General features: G+C 35.1%; 4 protein-coding genes across 5 annotated transcripts; 2 read left to right on the top strand and 2 right to left on the bottom strand.

The window, feature by feature from the left end:
* Positions 1-1,777: 1,777 nt before the first annotated feature.
* Positions 1,778-6,605, top strand: LOC125856640 (protein YELLOW LEAF 1, choloroplastic-like). Its single transcript, XM_049536229.1, has 5 exons — positions 1,778-1,976; positions 3,953-4,025; positions 5,006-5,166; positions 5,811-5,886; positions 6,134-6,605. The coding sequence occupies exons 2-5, from the start codon at positions 3,977-3,979 to the stop codon at positions 6,328-6,330; spliced, it is 483 nt and encodes a 160-aa protein (XP_049392186.1). The 5' UTR covers positions 1,778-1,976; positions 3,953-3,976; the 3' UTR covers positions 6,331-6,605.
* A 1,219-nt stretch (positions 6,606-7,824) lies between these two features.
* LOC125856353 (shikimate kinase, chloroplastic) lies at positions 7,825-15,214 on the top strand. 2 transcript variants are annotated; one of them, XM_049535873.1, is made up of 11 exons: positions 7,825-7,913; positions 9,173-9,479; positions 12,075-12,133; positions 12,558-12,612; positions 12,811-12,883; positions 13,108-13,195; positions 13,867-13,949; positions 14,055-14,184; positions 14,296-14,374; positions 14,521-14,582; positions 14,843-15,214. In XM_049535873.1, exons 2-11 carry the CDS (start codon positions 9,263-9,265, stop codon positions 14,897-14,899), a joined length of 903 nt encoding a protein of 300 aa, XP_049391830.1. In that variant the 5' UTR covers positions 7,825-7,913; positions 9,173-9,262; the 3' UTR covers positions 14,900-15,214. The 2 variants fall into 2 exon arrangements, with proteins under 2 accessions (XP_049391830.1, XP_049391831.1); XM_049535874.1 differs by having other exon boundaries at positions 7,897-7,913; positions 9,170-9,479.
* A 549-nt stretch (positions 15,215-15,763) lies between these two features.
* Positions 15,764-19,137, bottom strand: LOC125855538 (F-box/kelch-repeat protein SKIP6-like). The gene is made up of 2 exons (XM_049535270.1): positions 17,921-19,137; positions 15,764-16,628 (listed from the first exon to the last, which is right to left on the bottom strand). Exon 1 carries the CDS (start codon positions 19,009-19,011, stop codon positions 17,938-17,940), a length of 1,074 nt encoding a protein of 357 aa, XP_049391227.1. The 5' UTR covers positions 19,012-19,137; the 3' UTR covers positions 15,764-16,628; positions 17,921-17,937.
* Positions 19,138-22,343: 3,206 nt separating this feature from the next.
* On the bottom strand, positions 22,344-24,400 carry LOC125854244 (transcription termination factor MTEF1, chloroplastic-like). The gene has a single exon (XM_049533741.1). It carries the CDS (start codon positions 24,248-24,250, stop codon positions 23,141-23,143), a length of 1,110 nt encoding a protein of 369 aa, XP_049389698.1. The 5' UTR covers positions 24,251-24,400; the 3' UTR covers positions 22,344-23,140.
* Between the last annotated feature and the right edge of the window lie 1,991 nt (positions 24,401-26,391).

Genomic DNA, 26,391 nt, shown 5'->3' with positions numbered 1-26,391 from the left:
TATTGAAGTTGATAGCATTTTACAAAATCCTAAATTACAGGAAAAAAAGATATTTTAAGTAATCAGTTCTCTCTTGATATTTGCGGATTGCCCGAGTAAAATTGAACTATGTAATGGCGTTTGTTATCCAGACAATATTGAGTCAATACTCCACTATATCCGATATTTGAAGCATCTGTTTGGATGGAATTTCGAAATGAAATAATCTTAATCAGAAACACTCTAGGCTTAATGGTACTATTGTTAATCTTAATATAATTTTAGAAATATTTTTTATTAAAATAATATTATATTATATTAATTTTCTCTTTAAAAAAAGTTTTATACTCCATATAATAAGGATGTTAAAAAATAAACAATTTAATATTCAAATATTTATATTGAGATGTAAATTCAACTTAGTCATCTCTGATGAAACTAAATAAGTCATAAGGTTCCATAAGTATAAGACTACAATAACTTATTTAAATTAATTAAAACTTTAATATGTTAGTTATTAAATATAATATATTATAATATAAAGTTCAAAACTGATATTAGTCAATAGCCCAAGGACAAAACAGTCATTTCTCCGATGAAAAGAAAATAAATGGTTTGATTTTCGAGATGAAATAAATAAGTATATCTCTAACATGAGTCGCTTTCTTTTGAAAAGAGGGGTTGTTTCTGGCTCTTCTCCTCCATGCTTCAGTTGCTAAGTATGAATTGGTATAGTTTCAAAGTTTTAAGCTCGAGCCTCACGTCACGTAACAAATGTTTTGTTTTCAAATCAGTTTCGGAGACTGGTCAGGAATCGTCTTCCTAAAAAGAATAGTCCTCGTTTGAAAAAATCAAGTTTTTAATTCCTTAGATAATCAAATCAAGTTTCAAGCCGGTCAGGTCAATCGTTTCAAAGGAAGAAAATAAAGACCGAAATCAAGATGAATACTGACCTGATAAATCACCTAACTTTGTATAGCTGAAAGTTGTCAAATCGGTCCACCAAGATAAATGATGCGTACACTTTATTGTTTTTATATCTCATTCCATGCGATTTTATTGAATATATTATTGTAATAGTATATAAGATAGCTACCACACTATTTTTAAAATATAAATAGTGAAATAAAAATAATTTTAAAAATGAACTAATATCTTAAATCAATTATGTAACAGAATTAAACGCAAATTTTATAGTGATATTATTATTCCTTACTCCACAACCAAACAAACCTTAAAATAGGGTTGTGTATTGGTTGGTTCAGTTTCGATTTTAAAATTTATCAATTTGATGTAATAATTATGAGATTGTAAATATGCTAAATCGTTATAGAACCATTAAAATATTGGTTTCAGTTATTGATTATTATCAATTCGGTTATCGATTAACGTTAAGATTTGACACACAAAAAATCACTTAGAAACAAGCCAGTAAAAAATCAAATGAACCATGCATATGAGTTGATTGATTGTATCTTGTTCAAAAGTAAACACCGACATATTATAGAAGAACAAGAGTTTGAGAGAGTCAGAAATAAAAACATAAAATTGAACAATAAGTCAAGAAATTTATGTACCTATATGGTATAAATATAATTTATTAATTTACTATGGAATTATAGGTTAATCCATTAAGAAAAAACCCCAAATCGCGAAGAATTCTTAATCGGATAATTAAAAAAAACCAAAATCATTATCAAAATTGCCAATTCAATAATTTATTACTGATAAACTAATACTAATAACTTTTGTTGGTTTGAATTATTGATTTCGGTTCGATTTATGCGAACACCCTAAAACGGGTCTTGGTATAACCCGAAATCCAAACCGACGTAGCAAATCCTCTGTAAAGCGATAAACTTCATCCAAAGCTTCAAAGTTTTTCCTCCTTTAAGAAATCCGCAATCCAACGAAAGCAAAGGATTTTCCCTTCTGTGTATCATTTTTCTTCATTATTGGGCTACTGGCAGAGTCCTTCTATTGAGTATTTGAAAAAGGTTCGTGCTTCTACTCGTTGTTTTCAGTTTTTCTTTTTTTATTCTTGTGAATTATCATTTGGATTTACTTCGTTTTGTGAAAAGATTGGATTTTTCCATTGATATAGACGAATTTGTTTTGGGGTTTAGTGGTATTGGTCTGTCTTATTGTTGTTGGGAGTAATTGCAACTTTATTTAGGAGATATTATGTAAGGTATGTGTCAGTTAATCTAAATAGGAAAAAGGTGCTGTATATTGTAGTTTAGAGTTTCTTGGCAGGAAGTAATGATGGATTTTGAACACCCTTTGTTGGTATGTATGTATAACCACTTTCGTCGTTGTGCAATATAAGGAGAGTGGTAGAAGATCAAGTTTGTTCTTGACATGTTATGGGGGTGAAACCGTGGGAATATTTTAGCACGGACTAGAGATTTATAGGTGCTAAATCCAAGGTTGTTGCCTGGTGGCTAATGGAGTAGGTTGAGCATTATCAAGTCTCAAATTTAATTTCAGTTGAGAGAAAAACACTAGGTGATTTCTTTTCATCTGCTCTATCCTTGGTGGATAGAGATATAGAGTTACTTGGTACTTGTTACTAGTGGGAGGTGGTAGATATCCCATGGAATCACGAATTAGTCGAAGTCTGTGCAAGCTGGGCCAGGACACCAGGGTTATAAAAAACAAATGTATATTTTTTGGAATATGCTGGAAGTACGCAGCCAGGTAAGGCCTTTTCACATGAGTACGTCAAGGCAGATGAAAAGTCTTATAGATGCGTTTGTAAATATATAATTGTTTTTTCTTAAAACATTAATACCAACATAATTTGAAACAGAAAGTAAAACGTTAATACCAACAAAGTCTTAGACCCAAACACACTTACAAGAGGAATTATAGACACTGTAAAATCCTGTGTAAGCTGCTAGCGTCCAGATTAGTTAACACAGTACACTCTATGCTCTAATAGGAGCCATTATGAGCCTCCTTTTAAGAAGGAATACTTGGGTGGTCTCTATTTGGTTATGCAATAGAATACATGTGACATCTGATCTAAGAGACGGTTTATTTACAATTTTATAAGACAATAACATAACTTGTAACTAAATTTCCTCTCTCAAAAAATAACTTGCAATTAAGTTTGTTATTTTACTATGACTACTGTAGTACTATTTTTGGAGATAATGCCCTTGAAATGCATAACTATTACCTCCAAGTTGGAGGCTTGGATCTATGGAGCCGCTAATGTCTGGATAGTAGTGTATCTCAATAAATTGCACATCTCTCCTTGAGATTAACCCTTTGCTGAATAAAAGGGATTTTCTGTCTCAGGCTTCCAATTAGATCTGATTTGTTTCCATATGAAGTTTAGAATTTAGGTTGAATGGTGGTTGTTTCTATGGACCAAGTTAGAAAAAGGCCTAAGAAAGACGAGTTGTTTGCTAATTTTTCCCTTATATGCATCTAATTTTGCCTTGTCGACTTTCTCGTAGTGCTCATGTTGAAGTTTGTAATGTCTTATTAAGAGAGTGGGATGGATAAAGGAAACATGAGATAATGTGGTTTGCTGTGGGCAGTTGAGATCGAGTTGGCCCTCTATGTTCATTCCCTAATTTAGTGGTATTTTTGTTACCTTTGGACAGCAAATGTAGAAATTGGTAATGGAGAAGTTTAGTTGCCTCACTGAGCATTAGTTGTACCTTCTCAAGAATAACAGTTTGTCGTAAATATATTGGCTGATTCTCCATATATGCATAAGCTTCACTGGGTTTCAAACACATGACCTAAATAACTGAATGAAGTCATAGTTTGATAGTGGACACTACCCTCCTTTCATTGGTAGTTCCATTTTGCCAACGGAGAACACTTGTAGTGTGCCAAAAGCAAGGAAGGTTTTCCATTTTCATGAAAAAACAATTTCTTTCATGGTACTGTCTTGCATGTGCAGTTATTATCCTGTATAAATTGTATGTTGAATCTCTCTTCCTTTTGATTTCAGGAAGATCCAGATTATTGCTAAGAGATGTCGTTAACTGCCAGTACCACCATGAGTGCGACTACTTTGCCAATAGGTATGTGGGTGTATATCCCTGATTGGCTTTTTTAATTGGCACGTTCACATGTTTTATGAAGGAATGTTAGCATTGCTGTTTTGAATTTTTGTAAGATGATCAAGCCCTGTTGTAATTGTAAATATTGGATACAAGTACTAACTTGATGCGATGAATATACATGTTACCTTCTCAGAAAAGGGGGATGTTAGAATTGATGTTTCCATGCAATTTGGATCACACAGGGAAAACTGTCATATTCTTGATCCTGTTATAATTAAATAGATCAGCATATCTTGCTGTTAGCTCACTGAGAAGCCTTTGCCACATTAGATGTAAGAGCATCTGAATTGCTGTGCAAGTGCTGTAGCCTGTAGGAGTTAAGACCATCACATTAAGTAATGATCCTCTTGTCATATTGTAGTTGCTGTTCTGCATATATTATTGGACTGTATTAGCTTTCGTTTGTTTCCGTTATGAAAATACCAATAGGCGTTCACCCACTCACTGTCAAATATATAACACCTTAGACAATAATAACTACAACAACTATGCCTTAATCCTAAACAAGTTGTGGTCGACTATATGAATTCTCATTGTCCATGTTACTTCATTTTAGGCTCATGTCAAATATATAATACCTTCATACTGCAGACTGTAGAAGTGAAGATTTTGGTTTATGATCTATAGTCTAACTTGCTCGAATTTTGGTGCTATTTATAACTCTTTGGATAAAAAGGAAAAAAATGAAAATAAAATGTTCCTTCTCTTTGATTTTCTAGTTAACTTGATATGATGGTGTGTAGGTTTTGAAGTAATCTATTGATATTTTCATTTTTTTGATAATCTAATTGAACTTCACATTTAAGGTGTGACAACAATGCCATGAAGACATTTGATACTTTAAAATCCAGTGTTGGCTAAATCATTTTGAAGATTTGCTTCTTAAACCTGTAGCACATGTTATCTATGTAGTTAATCATTGGATTTTGTTGTCACAGTGAGAGCAGGGGATCAATGCCGGAAGCAATTCAAGCCAATACCATCAGTTCCTGTTGGCCTCCATCCGCTTGGCATGCAGTCTCAACTCATTAACAATAGAAGACGATTGATATGTCCTGTTCAACAAAAGCGTGCTTCAATTATATGTTCTTCTGCTCTGGTATCAGTCTCTTTTGTATTTTTTTCGTATAATTACTGCCAGTGCCTTGTTTAGCTAATTACATGCCTCTAGTGATCCTAGTGGGTCAATAGTACTTGTCAAGTCTTTTATATTAATCTTGTGCAAATTTTGCTGTGAGAAGCTTCCAAGTTTCTGAATGCTACTGCAAGTAGCTGGTTTTGGGCTTATGGTATGTCTCTGTATATGGTTCCGCATGCCAAGCAGGTTCTGCAGTCAGCTTATTGAAATCAACTGCATTTACTAAAACAAGTACCCCAAAATCAAGTTTATCAGCTCTCTATTTGCTAGTTATTGTTAATAGATATATGAATCTATAACATTTGGAGATATATCTTTTTGAGAAGGTAAAATGTGAAGATCTATTACTTGAAAGTGGTTAGACCCCCTAATACAAGCCTGATCCTAGAAAGGCTAAACGAAAATCATGGATTTACAGGCAACACAATCGGAAATAGGAACTGATTACTAAAATGCATATTGTTGTTCTTGATGCTGTTGCTACTACTACTTGCAATCGTGCATTCCACATTTGGTGCTTCCGTTCCCTACATCATTCGAGTATACTATATTGCTATTACTTATTAGCCATTTATGTTTGACCCTTTCTTCTTGCATCACTGCAGAATGCGAGATGTGCTGAAGGACAGACACAGACGGTTACACGGGAATCATCGACCATTACAGTTGCGCCAGTTCAAGGTAATCTTCTTTCATGCTCTTACTAGCAATTGGTAGAACAATGGATGGAAATAAAACAATTTGCTAGTAGCGTCTGCACTCTGTCCTCTGCCGCTATAAAAAGATCGTAGATCAGTTTAGCCTTACTTAACCAATGATGTTCAGTAAGGTTTATCAACAAAAAATCCCCATGCTATTTTTGTACTTTATAAAGATACAGTGTGAAAAAGTTATCATTTGAATGCTGATGTGTCTGGTCTGAACGCAGGAAAGGAGAAATCTCCTGACCTGGATGATGGTGGGACTGGGTTCCCCCCTCGTGATGATGATGGAGGCGGAGGTGGAGGTGGGGGTGGCGGAGGCAATTGGAAAGGTGGGTTCTTCTTTTTCGGATTTCTTGCTTTCCTAGGCCTCTTGAAAGACCAGGAGGATGAAGGACCCTACCGGGACCAACGCAGAAGATGAAGAACCACCATAAACATATCAACATAGAAATCAAAGAGGTTTGGAAGCCCAAGAGTCGTAATGGTCTTCCCTCATTATTCTCTAGTCATGCTTCGAGCAACGTGTAGTAGGGACAATAACCTTCTATTGGTTATGTATTTGAATGTAACATTACTTGTAGCTCATTTCTATGTTCTTAGAAATGGACATTCTTTTCAACTCTTCCTTTACCCTAGATGGTTGGATAAGTTGTTGTCATAGCTTTAATTGGTTGTATAATACCCTACTTTCGGTTCCTTTTTGTACTCAAGGTTGTCGTCTAGTAGTCAACGAAGAGAAAACAAGACAGCCTTCTATCTATATGCTTCTGAGAGTAAAATAAATGAGATGATTGTTGTTGATAAAGTTGGGAGAAGTGAATCTCGTCTCTTTTCACTTTGTCGTACTTAGTGGTGTTATGACCTGAGAATACACGTATGAATGGTCAACAACATCATTCAACTTCTACGAAGCTAAGAAGCAAAATCTCAACAACCACCCAAAATTATCACCTACCCATTAGGTGAATTGTGAAGTTGGTAAGGAAAATGACTCATGCAAAATTAATAAAACATTGGAGGAAATGCAAGTGCGATTGATTATTTTAAGCAAGATGAATACACTTGTGTGAATTCGAGCCTTGAAAATTGTTACAATAGATTGTTTTTGTCACATAAAAAATTGCCGTCTTTTTCTAGACTTTACATGAACGCAAAATACTTTTTACCTAAACTTTGTAGTGTTTAAGTCACATCACAACTAATTTTTTTCGTATAATCATCAAAACGTTGTTACAGTAAATCAGATGAACATATGTATAAAATATCCCTTAAATGTTTGGCATGAAGCTTAACTTTTTCGTTTTTGTTAACTAAAATTGACTCAGAAAACTAGTTTTCAAGTTGACCCTTACCTACCTGCCCAAGTTGACATTGTTAACTTTATGCAAATGCAATACCAAATTATGCCACCACAATAATATACCTAGTATAAATATAATCTCATAAAATGAAATCTGGAGAGAATGAAGTATCCGCAGCCGTCAGAAGGGAAGCTAGTAAGGGCCCTAGGTTCATTCGAACCCCCTTTTAAAGAAATATTACATTGTTTATATATGATTTTTTTTTAATGTATATATAGTAAATATTGAACTCCATTTCACTTTTCATGAGTTTACTTCTTCATATTTAAAATCACTTCATGACAATCTTGACTCCGTCACGGTAGAGTCAAATCTAACCAAAATTAAAAAAATTGTCAATCCAAATTATTACCAATAATTTATTATGCAAAGCTTAATAAATGTGTTTTTAGTAAATCTTACATATTATTCCTTTTTAGTGATATTATATATTTTCATGACCCAAGAAAAAAAGAAAAAAGAAATACTATATATTTTCTTTTTCTCACAAAATTATTACCATCTCACCTAACTCATGACACCTTTATATATATATAATATCCATTTTAAAACAAACACTTCACCTAACAAATCTCATAAAAAAAAATCCCATTTTTTTCCCAATCCTGTTGTTCCAATTTTCATTGCTCCTCTGCTCAAAAAGGTATGTTCTATTTTTTTTTTAATCCTTCAATTCATAGATTGATTTAATTGAGATTTTTTTTTCTGTGCTCTGTTTTGGGTTGTAGAAGATATTAATATTTAAGAAAATAGTGTGGGTTTTTGTTAATTCCACTACTTTTTCTTGTGAGAGGTAAAAATTTGTCCTTTTTTTGGGCTTAATTGGTTGATAAAAGAGGCTGAATTAGGGTAATTAGTGGGAGTTTTATTATTTGGATTAAGCTTTTTCTGTTTAAGAAGTCAATTTTTGTGGGTAAGTTAAGAAATTTCTCAATTTTTGATGCATTGGGTATATATGTTTGCTTTAGAGTATTGAACTGTTCAGTTGTTTAATAGTCCAAAAAGTAGAGACAAGGAAGAATCAAACTTTTTGTTTTTGGTGAAAGTGAAACTATATTACTCCTTCCATATCGATTTATATGACATAGTTCGGATTTTGAGAGTCAGAACCTTTTCGTTTTGACCATGAATTCGGGTATACAATCTTTAAGGTTTTTGAAAAATAATTTACATATTTAGAAACTACGTAAAAAGTACTATTAGTCGCAAGAACTAACAAATTTAAAGTGCATGTGGATAAATCGCGGTCAAAGATTTTCTTATTAGTCTCTCGAAATCCAAATTAGGGCAGAGGAAGTATTGTATATCGTCAAAAATGAATGAATACAGTTCCGTTCCAATGACCAAACATAATTGCAGTCAAGTTGATATGAAGAACAGTGTCCTTTATCTGTAATTAATATGACTTGTTCAAACTGACCCTAGACACATTTCAATAGTTTCATAGCTATACTGTGACGTTGAATAAGTAAATGCTCAGTACCAAAGCAAGAGTAAGTTGCAATAGGAAGATAGTAGCCACAATGAAGAACCACCTTTCGCTAGCCGATGTTATGTGCTGTTTCAGATTAAGGGTAAGAAATGTGGAAGACATGAAGCCAGCTACACCAATAAGGGAATAGCCATAAAGGAAAAATAGCTGAATGAGGCCAGATGGGGCAGAGTAATATTTGAGGACTAGAAACAAGCAAAGCGGAACTATAGTAGTATAACAATAGAACAAACTCGCAGACCATTTGGCTTTCATGTTTTCTGTTTGTTATTTTTACTCTTCTTTGCTTATTAGAAATTGGGTGAACAAAATCTTGACTTTTTTTTTCTTTTAAAAGTTTTATATTGCTATTTTTGGGGTAGATTTTGAGGTAATTAATTGTGAGTTCTTGGAATATCTGGATTTAGCAGGCAGCAGAAGCTTGTTGACAGTATAAAGTGCACTCTTCAGCTCTTTCTGATTTTAAAAGAATTTCTTGTGGTGTTGGTGGAGTAGAGACTATGGAGGCTAGAGTTTCGCAGAGCCTTCAGTTGCCCTCATGGATAAATTCAGATAAGGTAGTAAGGAAACCAAGTGGTTTGTTGCATTTCTCTGAGAAGTGGAATGAAAAACCAAGGCATCGGATAGTCGTATCCTGCCATTTACAGCCTAGAAAAGCTGCACGTTCTGATAGACGAGTACAGTTGAAAGTTTCATGTTCTTCTCAAAATGTTCAAGGTATTTACTAGTTTTTCCAGTCCCGTATACTGTAAATATTCATGATTCAATTCAGTACAAGACATTGTAGTTGTGCATTGTATGCTTGCAACATTCAGATGTGAGTATATAAACACACACATACACACATTCAGTTGAATAAAGTGGGACCAAATGGTGTGAAATGGATGTGGAGGATTCATATAACCAACCATAACTAGCTTGGGACTAAGGCTAGTAGTAGTAGTTGTTGTTGTTGTTTTAGTTGTGTTTGGTATGCTTGAATCATGCAATTGATTGTTGCAGACTTCGAGTAGTTTGCATTTTTGTGGATAACGTGTAGGTGAGCCTGTGCCCCGTTGTACCTATGTGTTTGAATACTGGTTGAAATATTTGAGAACACTAGTTTACTCGGTGTCAAATTTCTGGTGAAATCCTAAGATCCCATCCCCCTTTGTTTCTTTTATTTTTATTTTTATTCTTTGGATGAGAATGATGGTTGATCTGATTACTAAGATAACCTTTTATTACAAGTAGGACTTCCCCTTGAACAGCTAAATTCCACGCGGTTGAACATCTAGCTCTTTGTTACTGATGATATTCCCCTTTCTGCAACCATGTGCAACTCATTCGTATGTTTATTTTACCTTTTCTTCCTTTCACGCCTGAAAAATGTAGACACACGAGAAGATGTCATGGTCAACCTATTTCGTTTGGTAATTTCTTAGTCCAAAGAAAACAAGGGAAATATAAAACTGACTTCATGTGGGGAAATGTCGAACTTATCTATCATTCCTTCTTCTGTTTAAAATTGAAATGCCTCTCATTAGAATTTTGGAGGGATAATAATGAACATGTCTTTTCTTCTCATTCCCTGTACCTTTTAATATTCCCAATTGAACTTTGCATCCTAAGAAGCATCAGGAAAGTTGCCTGGATTAATCAATAATTTAAACTGTAAGCAACCCATTAGGTGAAGAAGGTGACAAACTAAAATTACATGCTTGTTAGTGTTAAAAACCATTGATATAAAAAAGATATTGGTGTTCGCTCCCAATTGCTGATCATGTTGACCACATATATGCAAGTACAACAGAAGGCATCAACTGATTTTATTTGAAAACTCTCCTTCAATTGGGAGAGAACTTTTGACCGTAGCCTAGTACATGCGTCTTAAAAAGGTGCAGCCAGCTTGATTGGGGCAACACTTTCTCTACTCTCCACACATAGGTCAAGTCATTTACTCCCTCAGACTTGAGAGCATTGAAACTAAACTTTATTTTTTCGATTGTAATTTGCTTTGTGCACTTCATGTTCTTCTTTGGTCTCATGTGCTGCCACCTTCTTGACACTCTAATTTATTGGTGGTTGCCATCTCTGCTTGAACAATTAATCATGATGCACATGAAGTTTTTTAAATCTCCAAAAACTTATTAATTGCCTTGAACTTAATTTTACTGACATCTTAGTGAAAGTAATGTTGCTTTGCACCAATTCTACCAATGCTTAACTCAGAGGAATAAATTAACACCCAGTTAAATCTACTTCAGTTGTCAGATGACAAGGTGGTAGTCTGTTAGAAAATTAGAACACAGAAGTCCTCAATAAAAGTTTGTGGACAAGTTTTTATGAACCCAAAGTTAGAACTCTAAATTAGAAGTCAACCTGCGGACGTTCTTAGGGAGAATGTTGAATAACTTAGTATTGCTGTTTATTTATGATACTCTATGTGAGGACTGAGGTGTGCCCTTTATTCCTTCTGGAATCACAAAGAAACAAGGACAAAAATGCAAATACTTTTTCTCAAAATGAATGCGCTTAGAACTGATGTTAGGAATTTCACTTGAAATTTGATCCACTTGAAACATATTTGAATAGGATGCCAATCATGTTTGCCAGTATCAAATCTTATTTTTGGGAGCTTCATGTTACCTTTCAAGTTTTGTCAGCTATAAATTTCAGACATGGTTAGCTGCTTAATAGGAGCTAATCTCGCAATTAGGTTTTGTTTGTTTTTCCCCTGGGCAGTAAATATGAGTTATTTTTTCTATAATTTTATATCTGTGAAGTTCCAGTGCCCTCTCGGGTAGCAAATATTTCACCAAGGATGATTTTATCTGTACAAGCATGCTTGTAATTTTTTAAAAAGAGGGCCATGAATTTCAATATCATACTTTCGATGGGTTTCTGTACTTAAATTGTATTATATGGCTCCAAGAAGAAGTGAGTAGACTTCCAGATGCTTCCATGACATACTTAAACCTGTGGGTGGTTCTGTTTCTCCTATATAGTTGTTCAGCAAATTGCAGCGCTTCCCTGTCCTCCAAAGCATGTCAGCACGTTTTACGTTTTGTTTTCTTCCATGATAAATCTTGACCACCGAGGAAGAGAGAGAGAGATGGGGAGAAGGGGGCGGGGGTATTTACATTTTGTTTATTTGTAAGCCCATTGTTATACATTTCATGCATGGGTGTTTTTTGGAAGCACCTAAAACTACCTAATAGCTGGAAAGTGAAAAAATCACACAAAATTAAGGAGCAGGATAAGAAAATTCAACACTAAAACATAGTAATATGCTAATCGATTTCTTATTGAACTGTAATGTTTGTTTTATAGCTTCAGTTCTGGAATCAGGATGTTTCTCTGCATCAATTGATGAAATCGAGACATTAAAGGTATAATAATATGTCCTTTTGCATCCTTACCTTTTTCATCCAGATAATCTAACATTTGTATCGAACTCTCATGTTTGTTCATATATTTTTCACGTTATTCAATCTCTCTGTCAATAGGAGATCTACCTTAATTGGAAACTATCAAAACGAAAAGAAAAAGAAGGGGAACATAGATAAAGAGAACACTAAGTGACTGTTGGAGAGAATTTATCATTTAGTTTCTATAAACAATGAGAACAAGTTGCTGAATTCACTTTCCTCTCTTGTATTCTTTCCCCTTTGACTTTAACCAAAGAAGCGAAGGAAAAAAAAATAGTTGCTCCTTTTCCGTCCGTTCCGTTTTCAAAAAGAGTCAAGGATAAATAAGATATCTTTTTGTGTATTGGACTGACTTCTGATAGCTTCAGTTTCATTTTAATTCCAGAATAAAGCAGAAGAGGTTGAAGAATATCTAGATGGACGATGTGTATACCTCGTTGGTCAGTTCACTTATGACTTTTCTGCTTAAATAGATACATATGAGTTTTCTTCTAAATAGATCATGGCTCATGCAAATCCTATTAGATCTTGTTTATATTTACGAGTGTTAATCTCGTTTATATTTTCGAGCCTTTTATGTAAATGCTTAGCCACTTTTGGTATCCTGTTAGATAATACAAACTTTTTCCTGATTACAGGAATGATGGGCTCCGGAAAAACAACCGTGGGCCGGATTTTGGCAGAAACATTGGGATATTCCTTTTTCGACTGGTTAGCTTAATAACATAGATATTTTGGATTTTGTTCTCTGGAAATGGTAGATTCATGAGAAATGTTATTTCAACAGTTTGTTAGGGCTGTCCAAGTAATGATATGACTAGTGAAGCTCGAGAACCTAGCTTCCATCTTGTCATTAATAATCCTTTGACACCCTATACTCCAGTTGGTTGTTTCTTCTAATAAGAGTGAGTCATTCTCTTTTTTCCTTCCTTCAGTGACAGGCTGATAGAGCAGGCTGTTGGTGGAACTACTGTAGCTGAAATTTTTGAGCTTCGAGGAGAGAACTTCTTCAGGGATAATGAGGTTAGGAGCTGCACAAATTTCTTCTTTTGCTTTATCTTGTTCTTGGTGCTACATATTGAAGTGACTGTGCTGTGTTAGACGAAGTCCTTGATCAATGAAAGGAGATACTACAATTGTGTTAATATTCTTTACTGTTTCGAAACAAACTAAAAAAAGACAAATAAATTAAAAGATATAGTTTTTTTTGTTAAAAAGGGCTTTAATAATTTTATTATTTCTAAAAAATTGGGCCCTTCAAATTTAGGGGCCTAAGGCGGATGCCTCATTTTTAAAGGCATTGAGCCGCCCCTGTTCATAATAACCAAAAAATACTATTAATTATATTTTGTAGGGGACATAATTTTATAAATTCCAACAAGAAATTTGGAACATTAAAAGCTCTTGTAACTTGGAATATGAGAAATTAAAATATGAAGTTGGGGACTTTTTGATATTTGCCATTTCTCGACACATTCCATCTTACATTCCTTCAGCCAACTCTGCTACTTCTTCGTTTTATCATTCATGGCCTTTTTTGGGTAATTTTTATTTATAATAGCGAAATAAATCTAAAATATCAAATGCTACTCCATGGTGTGAACAATTTTTATTTGTGATACCATTGAGTTGATTGTTTGTTATCCCTTCATTCCTGATATTAAATGGTTTTTCATTCTATATCTTTTATTTAGACGGAGGCATTGCACAAGCTATCTTTGATGCATCGGCTTGTTGTTTCAACGGGTGGAGGTGCAGTTGTTCGTCCCATTAATTGGTATTTCAATCAGATTACATTAATGAAGTTTTTGTAACTCCTAGTTCCTGTGCTGTGGCTTTCTGGTGACATATGCTTATTTGGTGCTATTAATGCTCTTCTCAGGAGACATATGCACAAGGGTATTAGTGTTTGGTTAGATGTCCCTTTAGAAGCTTTGGCCAAGAGAATTACTGCTGAAGGAACTAAATCTCGCCCCCTTTTACATGAAGAATCAGGAGACGTTTATGATAAGGTAGTTTTTCCTTCCAATAGGCACTTAGAATTTCCTGTTTTGATTTGTATGTCTTGCACCAAAACAGACATGCTGTGTTCTTCCTGTTAATACCTCTTTGGCTTTGCTTAGACTTTGAAGCGGTTAACTACTTTAATGGAGAAGAGGGGTGAAAATTATGCCAATGCAAGTGCCAGGGTTTCACTAGAAAGTATGAATTCCTCGTTCTTTTCTTCTTCTTGTCCATAAGTTTCTCTTTGAGAATTAATTTTTCTTAACGAAGCATCACACATTCTTCTTCAGAATGCTACTTTTTGTGGCCTGTATGCTGATGTATATATGTTTCTTTTTTTGCAGATATTGCATTGAAAAGGGAAAAAGATGTCTGCCAAATTACACCTACTGAAATTACTTTAGAGGTCCGTACCCTCTCTTGGCTCTCAGCTTCTGCACTTCTTTGCACGCGTGTTATTGCTCGTACATATTTCTTGACATCCTGAAAGCGATTCTCTTTTGAATTCCATCTGTGTGTGCATGTGCATCTGTGCATTTCTTGACGCTCTTTCAGTAATACTTTGTGGTGCTCATTGCTTCATATACAATGCCAATAGACCTCAAGTGTTGGGCCAAATTCAATATATTTCTGGCTAAACTACATCCATGGTGTGCATGTGTGCAGGTGCTTATACAAATTGAGAACTTCTTAAAGACACAAAAGAGCGTAGTTGTGCTATAAGGTTTTTCACTACCAATCGTGTGAAGGTGGATGGTTTGGTGCTCTACTTGATCTGTGTTCTCTTGACAAGGGTACGATTTTAGGTGTTCGAGACACTTGAGGTTTTGGTAATGTTTTGTTTCTGTTATGCATTGGATATGTAATTGTACATAATCGAAACCATTTTTGGAACTGTAGTGTATCCTAAACGTCCAATTGTTGTATACTAAGAATGCAAACCCAGTAATTATTTCGTTGTCTCAAAGTTTGTGACACAAATAAATAACCAAATTTCCAATATATAGAGAATCAGATTTCAAGCTCCCATTTACATCACACAGATCAGCTGTTTTTCATTTAGTTTAAGCCATAATGAAGTGGTATTTCATTTCTTTTATGAGTACATTTTAATGAAATGGATGCCAATTAACTACTTACACCTTGTATGATCCATGGTATCGTTAGTTTAAATACAATGTTTGTTTTAATTGTTACTTAAATTTATTGCATCATATCATATAAATCCATTATTAAGTAACGACGAAAAGTTTCATTTTGTGTAACAATCAATTTGGTATAATCACATCGTTACCTTTACCCTACCTTTTATAGTAGCTCCATCTATATCCTACTTTTCTTGTAGATTTATTATTTAAATCATAGATGTGTGATATTTATGTAACGATGGAGAGCAATACAATCTATCAAACAATATATTATGAAACAATACATAACCACCGTTCAAACTTATACCACAAGATCTAAATATTGAGAAAGGGGAAGTCGGTATACCAAATTGTAAATTCTATGCATTTCTGGAGGATGTGACGCACACCCCATGACATTTTTTGAAGAGTCCAAGCAATATAAGCAATATAATGCCTAGTTTATGCAATTCATTTACATCGCAAAGAAATATGCAAGTAAACAATGGAAAACTCATATTGGAATTACAATGTTAAAGTGAACTACCAAAATTGACCTAGGCAAGGGGACAATATAATACAGGGAAGTTATACAATTCAGATCCAGTAGTATTTCCCAGTTCGAACACAACAGACTATATTCTGGACAGAGATGGGATAAATAGAGTGAAATGGACAACAAGCAATATAACTTGCAATTGAGGTCTACTAGTTGTTGTTGAAGATAACTGAGTATTTCGAACATGTCTGAATTCATCGTCATTAGAGGTATGATTGAAGCTTGGACGTCCACAATATTCAGCATGGCTGTTACAAATGCACTTGAATCTGCAAGGAATCCTGACAAGCAGACAACCTAGGCTTGTTTCATAACCTCAGCCGAATTGCACAGAGTTGTTGAAATATTTGAAACTTAAGCAGCCATGGGGTTTGGTTCCTGTCGAAAAGTTTGTTGATCCTTTTCAAACAGAGTTCAACGACAAATACAAACTTTTGCTCACTATCTTCGTTACACTAAAATTTATTCCAAGAATTTACGCAGCAGCTTTCCAGAAATGTGTTTGAAACACAACTCACAATCTACAACTGCTCAATCTGGCACTAAAAGTTGAACCAGAAGCACTTATCTGGAAAATGGCCTATGAAACAATCAACATCTTGGAAATATTAATTCTTGAGGGTTCAGACTTGAAGCTTCCTGCCAGTATCTGACTTTGTGCAGTCATATATTGAACTCTCAAAGACAACCGCAGGATAATGATGCAACCCAAACAAGCGGGCATCTGAGAAGAAAGCTCATTACATGTATGACCAGCACCTTCAATCTGCACAGAAAATTATCAGCCTTCCATTCAAAGAGATTCAGCATATAATGAAGGTTAACAAACTCACATAGAATCAATCAACAACATATAATGAGGGTGGGTGTATGCAGATCTTACCCCTACCTTTATGGGGTAGTGAGGCCGTTTCAGATAAACACTTGGCTCAAGAAAAGTGTTTTTTCAAAACAGGTTAGAGAAGCACAAGAGTAAAAAAGCTATGATGAAAAAATATTGAAGAAAGGAAAAGTATTGACAACAAAAATAATCAAGACAGCCAAAGTAAAAGAAACAACAATAATATTAAAACTGAAGAATAAGATAACGATTTTTCATGGTCATTCTTTTTTTATTTTTTGAAGGTAACAAAAATTTTCCATGGCCATTCTTTCTTCCAATCTTCGTACTTTGCTTCAAAATTCTTTTGTAACAACTGCTGACAGAAAAGTTAACAGATTTGAGAGTCTCTCCTGTTGTCGTCTAGTACCACAGGCTGCAAATTTTTTGAGCAAATGACTAATGCTTCCACCTCCAAATCATTAAAATTTCTTATAAAATGAAGTTATACAGGCTTGATTAACAGGATGCAAATTAATGCCAAAATTACAACTAAGATATCTATTGTCCAGAACCACTGATGCTACCATCACTTTAACCCAAACTTTTACAGGGAATTCTGTTATTAAGAAAAAACAGCAGAAAAATAATATACTTATGAAAGAGGAAAAACAATGTTCAGCACATGAAAGTGTCAGGGAAAAACATGCTAAGCTAAATCAGTTCTTGATTATCCATCTTATTGCATATACAAACAAGTGATTTTGTTCACTGTTGCAATTGACAGTAATTCCTCTTTCACACACTTCATTTGATAAGTAATAAAGATTGTCTTTTTCACACATTGTATCCTCCAAATTTAAGAATAGAGTATTTTAGTGTTACGCTCCCACACCACTCTACCTCTTTCTTACTTTTGGATTTAATACACACTTCTTCCTCTAGTGTTTATAAAAAAAATAAACTACCAAAACAAGATAGAGCAATCATTAGCATGCTACGAACACTATAAACACATTTACCACACAAAGTAGACAGACACAATCCACAGACTACATATTAGTAAGTGAGTTGTGGAATCCATCTAATATATCAGAAGCATTAGCTTCTGAGTAAAAGTACCAAACACTGAAAAGGATAAAGAAGATAAATGAAATGACAACAGCAAACAGTCAGATTATCATTGATTGCATGCTAGTTAAATAAAATACTTAGCAAAAGCTTGAGAATGGCCGCACCTTGTTTGTAGTAATCATCACAAGTCAACTGCCAAGCACTGCACAATTGAGGCACCATTAGGAACAACAAGAATCATATCCGACCACAAAATGTTCCCACTCAACCCTCCATCTTCATCCTTCCACACTTCGATCTCTGCACACATAATGTCAACCTCCTTTCCCCTCCCCTTGCCTTCCCACACAACACACAACCTGTCATCAAAATTCACCATCGTGGCACCACAGAGAAACTTAGGCAACCCCTTATCCACCCCTTTCAATTCCTTCCACACATCTTCCTTCACATCATACCCTCTAATCTTACCCAAATAATCATAACAATACAACACCCCTCCCACCACCGCAGCCCGTCCCCTCCAACCCAAATCAAGCCTTTTCGACACACTCCCCCATTCACATCCCCCAACATCATACACCACTCCTCCCCTATCCGCCATTGCATACATTTTCTCACCCACAACTGCACTAGCATGCATCCACTTATCCCTAACTTCAATCGGACTCGGCAACGCAGTCCACAACCCCGTCGTCGGATCAAAAACCTCAGCCCAATTCATCGACCTCGCCCAATTATCAACAACACACCCACCCATTACATAAATCTTCCCATTCACAACACCAGCTGCTGCAAACTCCCTACCAATTCTCATTCTCGGCCCCATTTCCCAACAATTAAACCTACAATCAAAAACCCACACATTATTCGAAGGAATTTCACCAATAGACCCACCAATCACATAGATTCTCGAGCCCAATACTGCAAACGCCGGTCCAATCGGCTTGGTGGGTATTGAAGAAAGGGGAAAAAGCTTTCTGGGTTTTTCTGGGTTTGTGAAAATAAGGTTGTGGAAGAGAGTATACCAGTGGAAAGTGGAGTTTACCCGGATATTAAGGTAGAGGAAGGTTTCGGTAGTACGGAGGATTGATCGGGTGGTGTAAAGTGCAGTGGAGCTTAAGATGCAACGCCAAGATTTGGAGACGATGGAGAGAATGGGGTGATGGGAACGTGGCACTCTGGCTAAGCACTGTAAGGCAATGTCGTCTGGGAGGTTAGGGATGAGCTGAGATTGTGAGCTAAGATCCGCCATTTTTATGAAAGAGAAGCTGTGGATTCTTCTATGGAGGTCAATCTCAATTTGGAAAGGGTTTTGTTGGGCGAGGAGAGGGAGATTGTTTATCCAGACAAATGTACAAACATGTAAGCAAACCACACAACAAAAGTGTTACCCAATTCAATTCAATTCAATTCAATTTGTATGTCTGATTTTGATTTACGCTAAATTTTGAAGAATAACCAAACTTTATAAACTTATTCAACTTCTAAATTAACAGAGACAAAGTCTACAAATTATGTTCTACTGAGACTCATTAAATTGTAAAGTAGAAACAATTGGCGAAGATCTTGACTTTTCGTAATTGTTTCATACTCGATTTATCTCATTTATCCAATGTTCTGTATTTGATATCTCATTTTAAATGCTAGATAAACTATCTTTTCAATTTCAAGACAAATTTTAGACGCTACATATCATCATATTATTCAATTATTTATCAAATTCAAATTTTATCCTATAAAATAATTTTTCCGCTCTTTCAATAATTTTCTAATTATAATAGATAAATTAAAGAGTAACTTTCACATATAGCAAACAAAAAAAATCATATTTGTATGCTATAGCAAAGTTTGCATAATTGCGCTCCATAGCAAACATATATATGTATAATTCGCTATACATATACAATTAAAAGCTGTCTATTTCGCTATACATATATACAAAAAGAGCAATTGTATAATTCGTTGGCTCCTCTTCAGAATTGTATAATTTCATTATACAAACATAAAACTGGGCAGGAGAATATTTTTATTGTATAATTATAAGTGTATAGGACGAATATATATGTATTTGCATGTGTATATACAATTTTCTCTCGCTTTATACAAACAGAAACGCAATTTATACACTTCTGTGTATAAAGCGAGAGAGGAGAACACAGAGGGAGTGAGCGAGAGAGGAGAGTGGCGAGCGAGAGTTTGAGGGAGAGAGACGCTGGCAAACAGTTTGCTACAGGACACAATTAAATCAAAGTGTGGTTATACCATTTAATTTGAATTATTAGTTTGCCATTATATACAATTTTCCCTAAATTAAATATACTCCAAAAACATCATCTATAAGAAAGTGTTAGATATGTTCATATCACAAATAATTAGATCATTATGTACCGTGCATAAATAACTAAATTAAATGCATTGACTTTTTAAATTCAAACATCTAATAGATTATTTTCGGTCATCAATTCATCAAATAGCCAAACTACACTTCTCTCTTTTTTTATTTTTTTTATTTTTAAACCCTTCCTAACCTTTTTGGTCCCTTGATAAATTGAATCCACAACTATAGAGTTAGAAACGGAGAATGCTTATCAGAGCTATTATCAATTAATTTGGTTCAATTTTAAAGTTAATTAATTTGACTTATCGATTATCAATTCATAAACATGCTAAACTGTTATAGAACTATTAAGATATTAACTTATCAATTATTGATTGTTATCTGTATAATTACCGATTTAATTGTTAAAATTTAACAAAAAAAATTACTCACAAATCACTTAGAAACAAAGTGACAAACTGAATGAACCATACAATTTTGTTCTTAATTATGATAGGATATTTGTTTCTTTGAGAGTGACAAAGGCAGTTCTACAACTGCTCCGGAATTCAAATCTCTTGACCACTTACAAAATAAATTAAAAAAATGACCTTTTCCAAATCTTTTGTAAAAAGGACATAAAATAATAAGTTTAAAAAATATTGTAAATAGCCTACAAAACCAATTCTCCTACTCCAGGTCACAAGCTTTAATCACAGATGTATCATTCTTGAATATATATTTTTCTGGTGCAACAACACAAGGACTCAACAAGTTGTCACTCTACTAAGTTCATTGAGAGCGCTTATCACTTCATATTCAAGTGAGTTTTTATTTGGAAAGAAGACCTCATTGCCACCATCTGTCGAAGAACTCGAAGCCAATCTGCAAAACTGTTAAGAGCACAACTCCTAAACTGATAAATGGACATAGATTCATCACTTCATTTGAGAAGGAACAAAAGAGTGGTGTGAGACAGAGAGCGCTTAGTTTAGCGTTTTCCAGAAACCTCAAACATTAGCTCAATCTTCAAGTACATGCTTGCTTCTTTACTGATTGCCTCCACTTAACATAGGCGGATCCAGAACTTTTAGTTTGAGAGTTTCTACCAAATTTAAAAAATAAAAGGAGGCAACAAAAGCCTACATGGTGATTGGTGACCAAAGGGATTCTAACCTCAACCAAGAAGGCAGTAGAGCTTAACAAGTTCCTTTTCTGCCAAATGCCAATAGATCAACAATGCACTTCGTTTATGAGTTCCCAACTCGTAATTCTTATATATTTACTGGATTTCTCAATACAAATATAGGATTCGTGCAAAAGTTATTGGGTTCCCGAGAACCCCCACTCAACACCCTGAATCCATCCCTGCTTGATTGGCCCCTCACAGAACGGAAACCAGTGCACTAGAGTTGATAGGGAGAAGTAAACCAGTAAGTATAGAACATGGAAGAGATTTAGAGGCTATGGAGTACCCTGACCATGGCCGAACCTTTACCCACAGTGACCTGCATTTTTAAGAGTTACTTTCATTTCTCAACCGAAATCAACTTCAGCTATGTGTACACTCTTTGCTGTTACGAAGTACAGAGACCATACCACTAGTATTTCTTGTACACTAACAAGCATTCTCTTCTACCCTAGGAGGACAAGAGATGAAAGAGAGTGATTTATTTCCCCAGTTAGAATTCTAGTTCTAAACTTCAATGTTAATACCAAATTGTCAATTAACAACCACAAAGTTAAACACCTTTTAATCAATCAACCAAAATACACAAGGATATTATCAACACACGTTGAAAGAAAATTTGTAATCAACCAAATATGCCTTTGCCATGGGCCTTACCTCATCTTCAAAACTCTCAAGCAAGATTTCAGAAAGTGAAGAAACCAATACATCATGAGTAATCTTAAGTCAAAACCCACAAAAAGGCACTACCCAGTATATCAAGAACTGAGAAACGCCTAAAATGCCAATGAAAATTATGGTTACCATCATAGTGGAATCTTTATGCATATGAAAAGAATAAGTCTTCTAATAATAAAATGAATATGATGCTGAAGTTACCCAAGAAAATGAAGGTACTGAGGAGTCTTTAGAACCTACAATACAAACGTCAACTGCATCCTGAGGGAATATAAAGATAAAAAATTCCCTCTAATGAAATAAGGAAAATTATGAGATGGTACTTGGCTGATATGGATTATGCAGAATCTAACATAGGCGCAAGTTAGCTATTTAAGTAAATAATAGGAGAAGCAGACACTGAAATAAATGCAATGGTATTTAACCAAGAAAAATACAGAAGGGTGAAAGAAATTGAGTGTAGTTTTCTCGACATAGTAGATGCTCTCCAGGTTCATGAAAGACTGAGGAAGTTAAGAAAGATGTTTTGGAAACAAGTGCTATCCCAATAAGGAGGAAAATAAATCTGATCTTGTTGACACTGCTGTAGCTAAATGTAACTGCTCTCATTTTTTCTTCTCTCTCCCTTAGGTACCACGGGTTAACCCAATTTAAGGTGACTTGCATCCGTTATGTCCTTTTGTGATTGTGGTTCTTTCTCTTATTGCATCGAATCCGTGACAAGCAGGCACCAAGCATAAGAGTGCACTTAAAAATTGTGAAATGCAGGGTAAAGTGACATGGCTGCGCTAAATCAAGCATCTTGACATCCAAGCGTTTCTCCCCCCCTTTTTTTTCCTTTAGATAAAGAGATAATTTATCTCGAGATCCAATCTAACCTGGAGTATTTGCTCAACTTCACCGGTTCATGTATCAGTGTCTTAAGGAGCAATTATACCTCATTATCAGTAATAAACAAGAGTCACCCTCGTTAAGACATTCACTTTTTCTGTTGTCAAACCAAAAAAAGATGACACAATTTCACAAAGATAATGTCTTCAATTACCAGAATGAAAAATGTTGGCACAATAGCAGCCAGAAATACAATTAAAACTAAAAACAGTAATGGTCTGGCCGTTAGCTTGGAAAACATTCAGTGAATACTGTTCGTAAACCAAGAAATCCATGTATGAGAGAAAACAATAAGCTTACTCTATCTTAGTTTCTACTTTTGATGTATAACTCATATACCTCAGGAATCTCGTCCCTTACGGGAAGGACATAATTTTCTAAAAACTCCCGCTCAGAACACTTGATAACTGTATAAAAACATGGCACTTTCTTTATCACCTGTTTCTCCTTTAGAAGTTGCCAGATTTTAATCCTGGGCAATACCCGCTTCTCCAAACTGAACATTATAAGTGTGGGATGCCTCGCTACGTAACTAGATTCATACCTAAGCTCCTCCATGAAAAACTTCAATACATTTCTCAGCTTAACCTCAGATGTAGTCAAACATAAAGGAAGCCTTTGCACCATTGTAATAATATCAGAATCAGACCAACCAAAACTCCTGAAAATTCCAAGTTTCATTTCTAAACTCGACTTACTAAGCGAGGAAAGCATTTCCACTCCATAATAAAACATCCGGGAATCCCTACAAATGCAAAAATCCTTCTCCACTCTTTGCACTATATCCTCAAGCCACTCAAGCTTTTGAACAAAAATTGTCGGATTCCTAAGAATAAGCTTTTCAATATCCAAACTGGAACATCCATGATTTAGAAAATACAATATATTACGTGCCATTACTCTATCAAGACGATAATGAAGCAATGCAGGAGATCTCTTAAGAACTTTAGCTACAGTCTCATCTTTACCCAATAACTTCCTAAGATATTCAAGACTAGGTCTAATGCTAGTATCGAGACCTGTTCTAAGAAAAGGTCCACTTTTTGAAATAACCCTAACTAAATCCGACCCAGATAAGCCAATTTCTTGAAGAACCCTAACTTTGGGTTCAAGGGTTTTTCCGACATCAGCAAACAACAATCTGGGCGCCGGATAAACCAAGATTTTTATCTGGGTGTTGTCTAAACCGATTTGTTTGAAGAAATTGAGAACTAAATTAGGCTTACTGTTTCCGGGTTTCAAGCAAGTTACCTTGGAGCTAGCAGAAATGGCTTTCTCTGTGGAGAACCCAAGTGAATTCACTAGAAATTCTGGCATTAAATTGGGTGTAGTTGTGGAGGAACAAAAGAGTTCGAGTTTGATGCAATACATGGAAATGAAATGCCTTCTTCCACCATTTTTACCAACTCCAAACATCTCTGCAAAAATGTAGTTCAATTTTGATTGCCTAGAACTCCAATTTATAGCATCCCAATTTACTCCATTCGAAAATTATCTGACGATTTTCTTTCATCGAAAGAGGCAAAAGGATGAGAAAAATGAGGGAGAGGCTGTACAAATTAATTTTGGCTTCACCTTTTGTCGACTGAACTCTTATATTCAATGAAATTCTATAGTTTAAACCCCTTCTACACACGACGCGGAGTCTAAAAGGGAATTTACAATGTATCTGAAACTTGTAAAATTAGGAATTTTAACATCCACCAACACAAAGGTTTGAGTCTTCTAATCAAGTGACTTGAAATTTTTTGCTCAAGTAAAACTTGGCTATATCCTTTACAAGCAGAAATTTAGATCTTTGTTTACTATTACTATACAAAATGGTTAAGAAAAAACAAGGAATTATTTTCTACCATCTCATTTCTAATCCTGTTACTTTACAGAATTTCATGGGCAGAAGAATTTGCACCATGTTCCTACTCATAATCTCCTCAACCGGGAAGTGAGATCAATGACCATATCCTCTTTGCATGGTATAGTAAGACCTCCCATTGGATGATCAAAGCCAAATGAGTCAGCAAGTTTTGAAATACAGGATGGCTTAAGTATGATATTGGCACGACGAATCGCTTCTTCTGGCTCTCTCCTACATATATTGTGCAATGTCCTTTTGGAACACCTCTAGATGTCGAAGACCTCCTTAGAATTCGATTAGCCTGAATAAATGGAGTCATTTTGATACCCATTATCTCAAGAAATAAGATATAACTCTAACTGATGAAGGAAAACAAAGAGCAAAAACTTTGAGAAATGCACAGAAAATGAGTTTTTTGGAATGTCAGGGTACTTGTGTTTTGCTGACATGTTTGGGTCTGAATCTTCTATATTTTCTATGCTACCTGTTGAAATGTATGCGTCCACCAGTGTCAATGGGACTAGGTCCTCAGCACAGTTGAAACTAAAACAGTAAAGAACAAGTGCTGAAAAGTAAAGATTGACAAGACAATTTACGTGGAAACCTCCTTGCTCAAGGGGGTAAAACCACGACCTGGCCTGCTAGGACTTTTAGAACTGTTTTTCACTAATCTTCTCAAGCAAAAGTAAAAGACAGTTACAAAATGAGATTAGCCTGCTAATCTCCACACTAAGGAATACCTCATATTACTTAGATGAGCCAGAGCAGATACAACACTGCCCACTAAGCTATCATCCCTAGATAACTTAGACTTTGCTAAGCGGATACCACACCGCCCAGTAAATCAACTAGCNACTTTTAGAACTGTTTTTCACTAATCTTCTCAAGCAAAAGTAAAAGACAGTTACAAAATGAGATTAGCCTGCTAATCTCCACACTAAGGAATACCTCATATTACTTAGATGAGCCAGAGCAGATACAACACTGCCCACTAAGCTATCATCCCTAGATAACTTAGACTTTGCTAAGCGGATACCACACCGCCCACTAAATCAACTAGCTCCTAGATGATTTAGACTTTGACTAAGCAGATACAACACTGCCCACTATACTAATCCTAACCGATTAATATAGACTTTAAAGTAAGAAGCTAAGTTACCCTTAACTTAGTTCTTACAATGATTCACACAAGTTTGAAACGTTTCTTTCACAAGTGAAACGAATCCTACAATATAAGCACTATTACAAGCAAACAAAGTAACAACTGGTACAGGAAGCACTTGAAACAATTGATCAGGTCCCTGCTGTTTTGAAGCTTGAAATATCTCTCTCTTTGAATGAATGAATAGTTTGTTGTTTGTTCTCGGATATATATTTAGACATGAAAAGTTATTATCCAATGAACAAGCAACCTCGTCGCTTTTGATTGGTGGAATACGCTGCAGCTTCACCAACTTTCTGACGCAAACAACTTTCCAACTGTTCAGCACTTTGACCACTGGACGAGTATTCATACTCTGCAGAGGACCAGGTCCCTGCACTTGTTTGTCATCATCAAAACATCAAGGAGCATAAGCAATTATCAATTTTCCTCTTTTTGATGATGACAAACAACCTGCATAACTCCTCACGTGAGTGNAGCTTCACCAACTTTCTGACGCAAACAACTTTCCAACTGTTCAGCACTTTGACCACTGGACGA

Source organism: Solanum stenotomum, chromosome 2, assembly GCF_019186545.1.
Source record: "Solanum stenotomum isolate F172 chromosome 2, ASM1918654v1, whole genome shotgun sequence".
In the NCBI taxonomy this organism is placed as follows: Eukaryota; Viridiplantae; Streptophyta; class Magnoliopsida; order Solanales; family Solanaceae; genus Solanum; species Solanum stenotomum.
The sequence above is the reverse complement of the archived record's forward strand: the minus strand, read 5'-3'. Positions and strand labels throughout refer to the sequence as shown.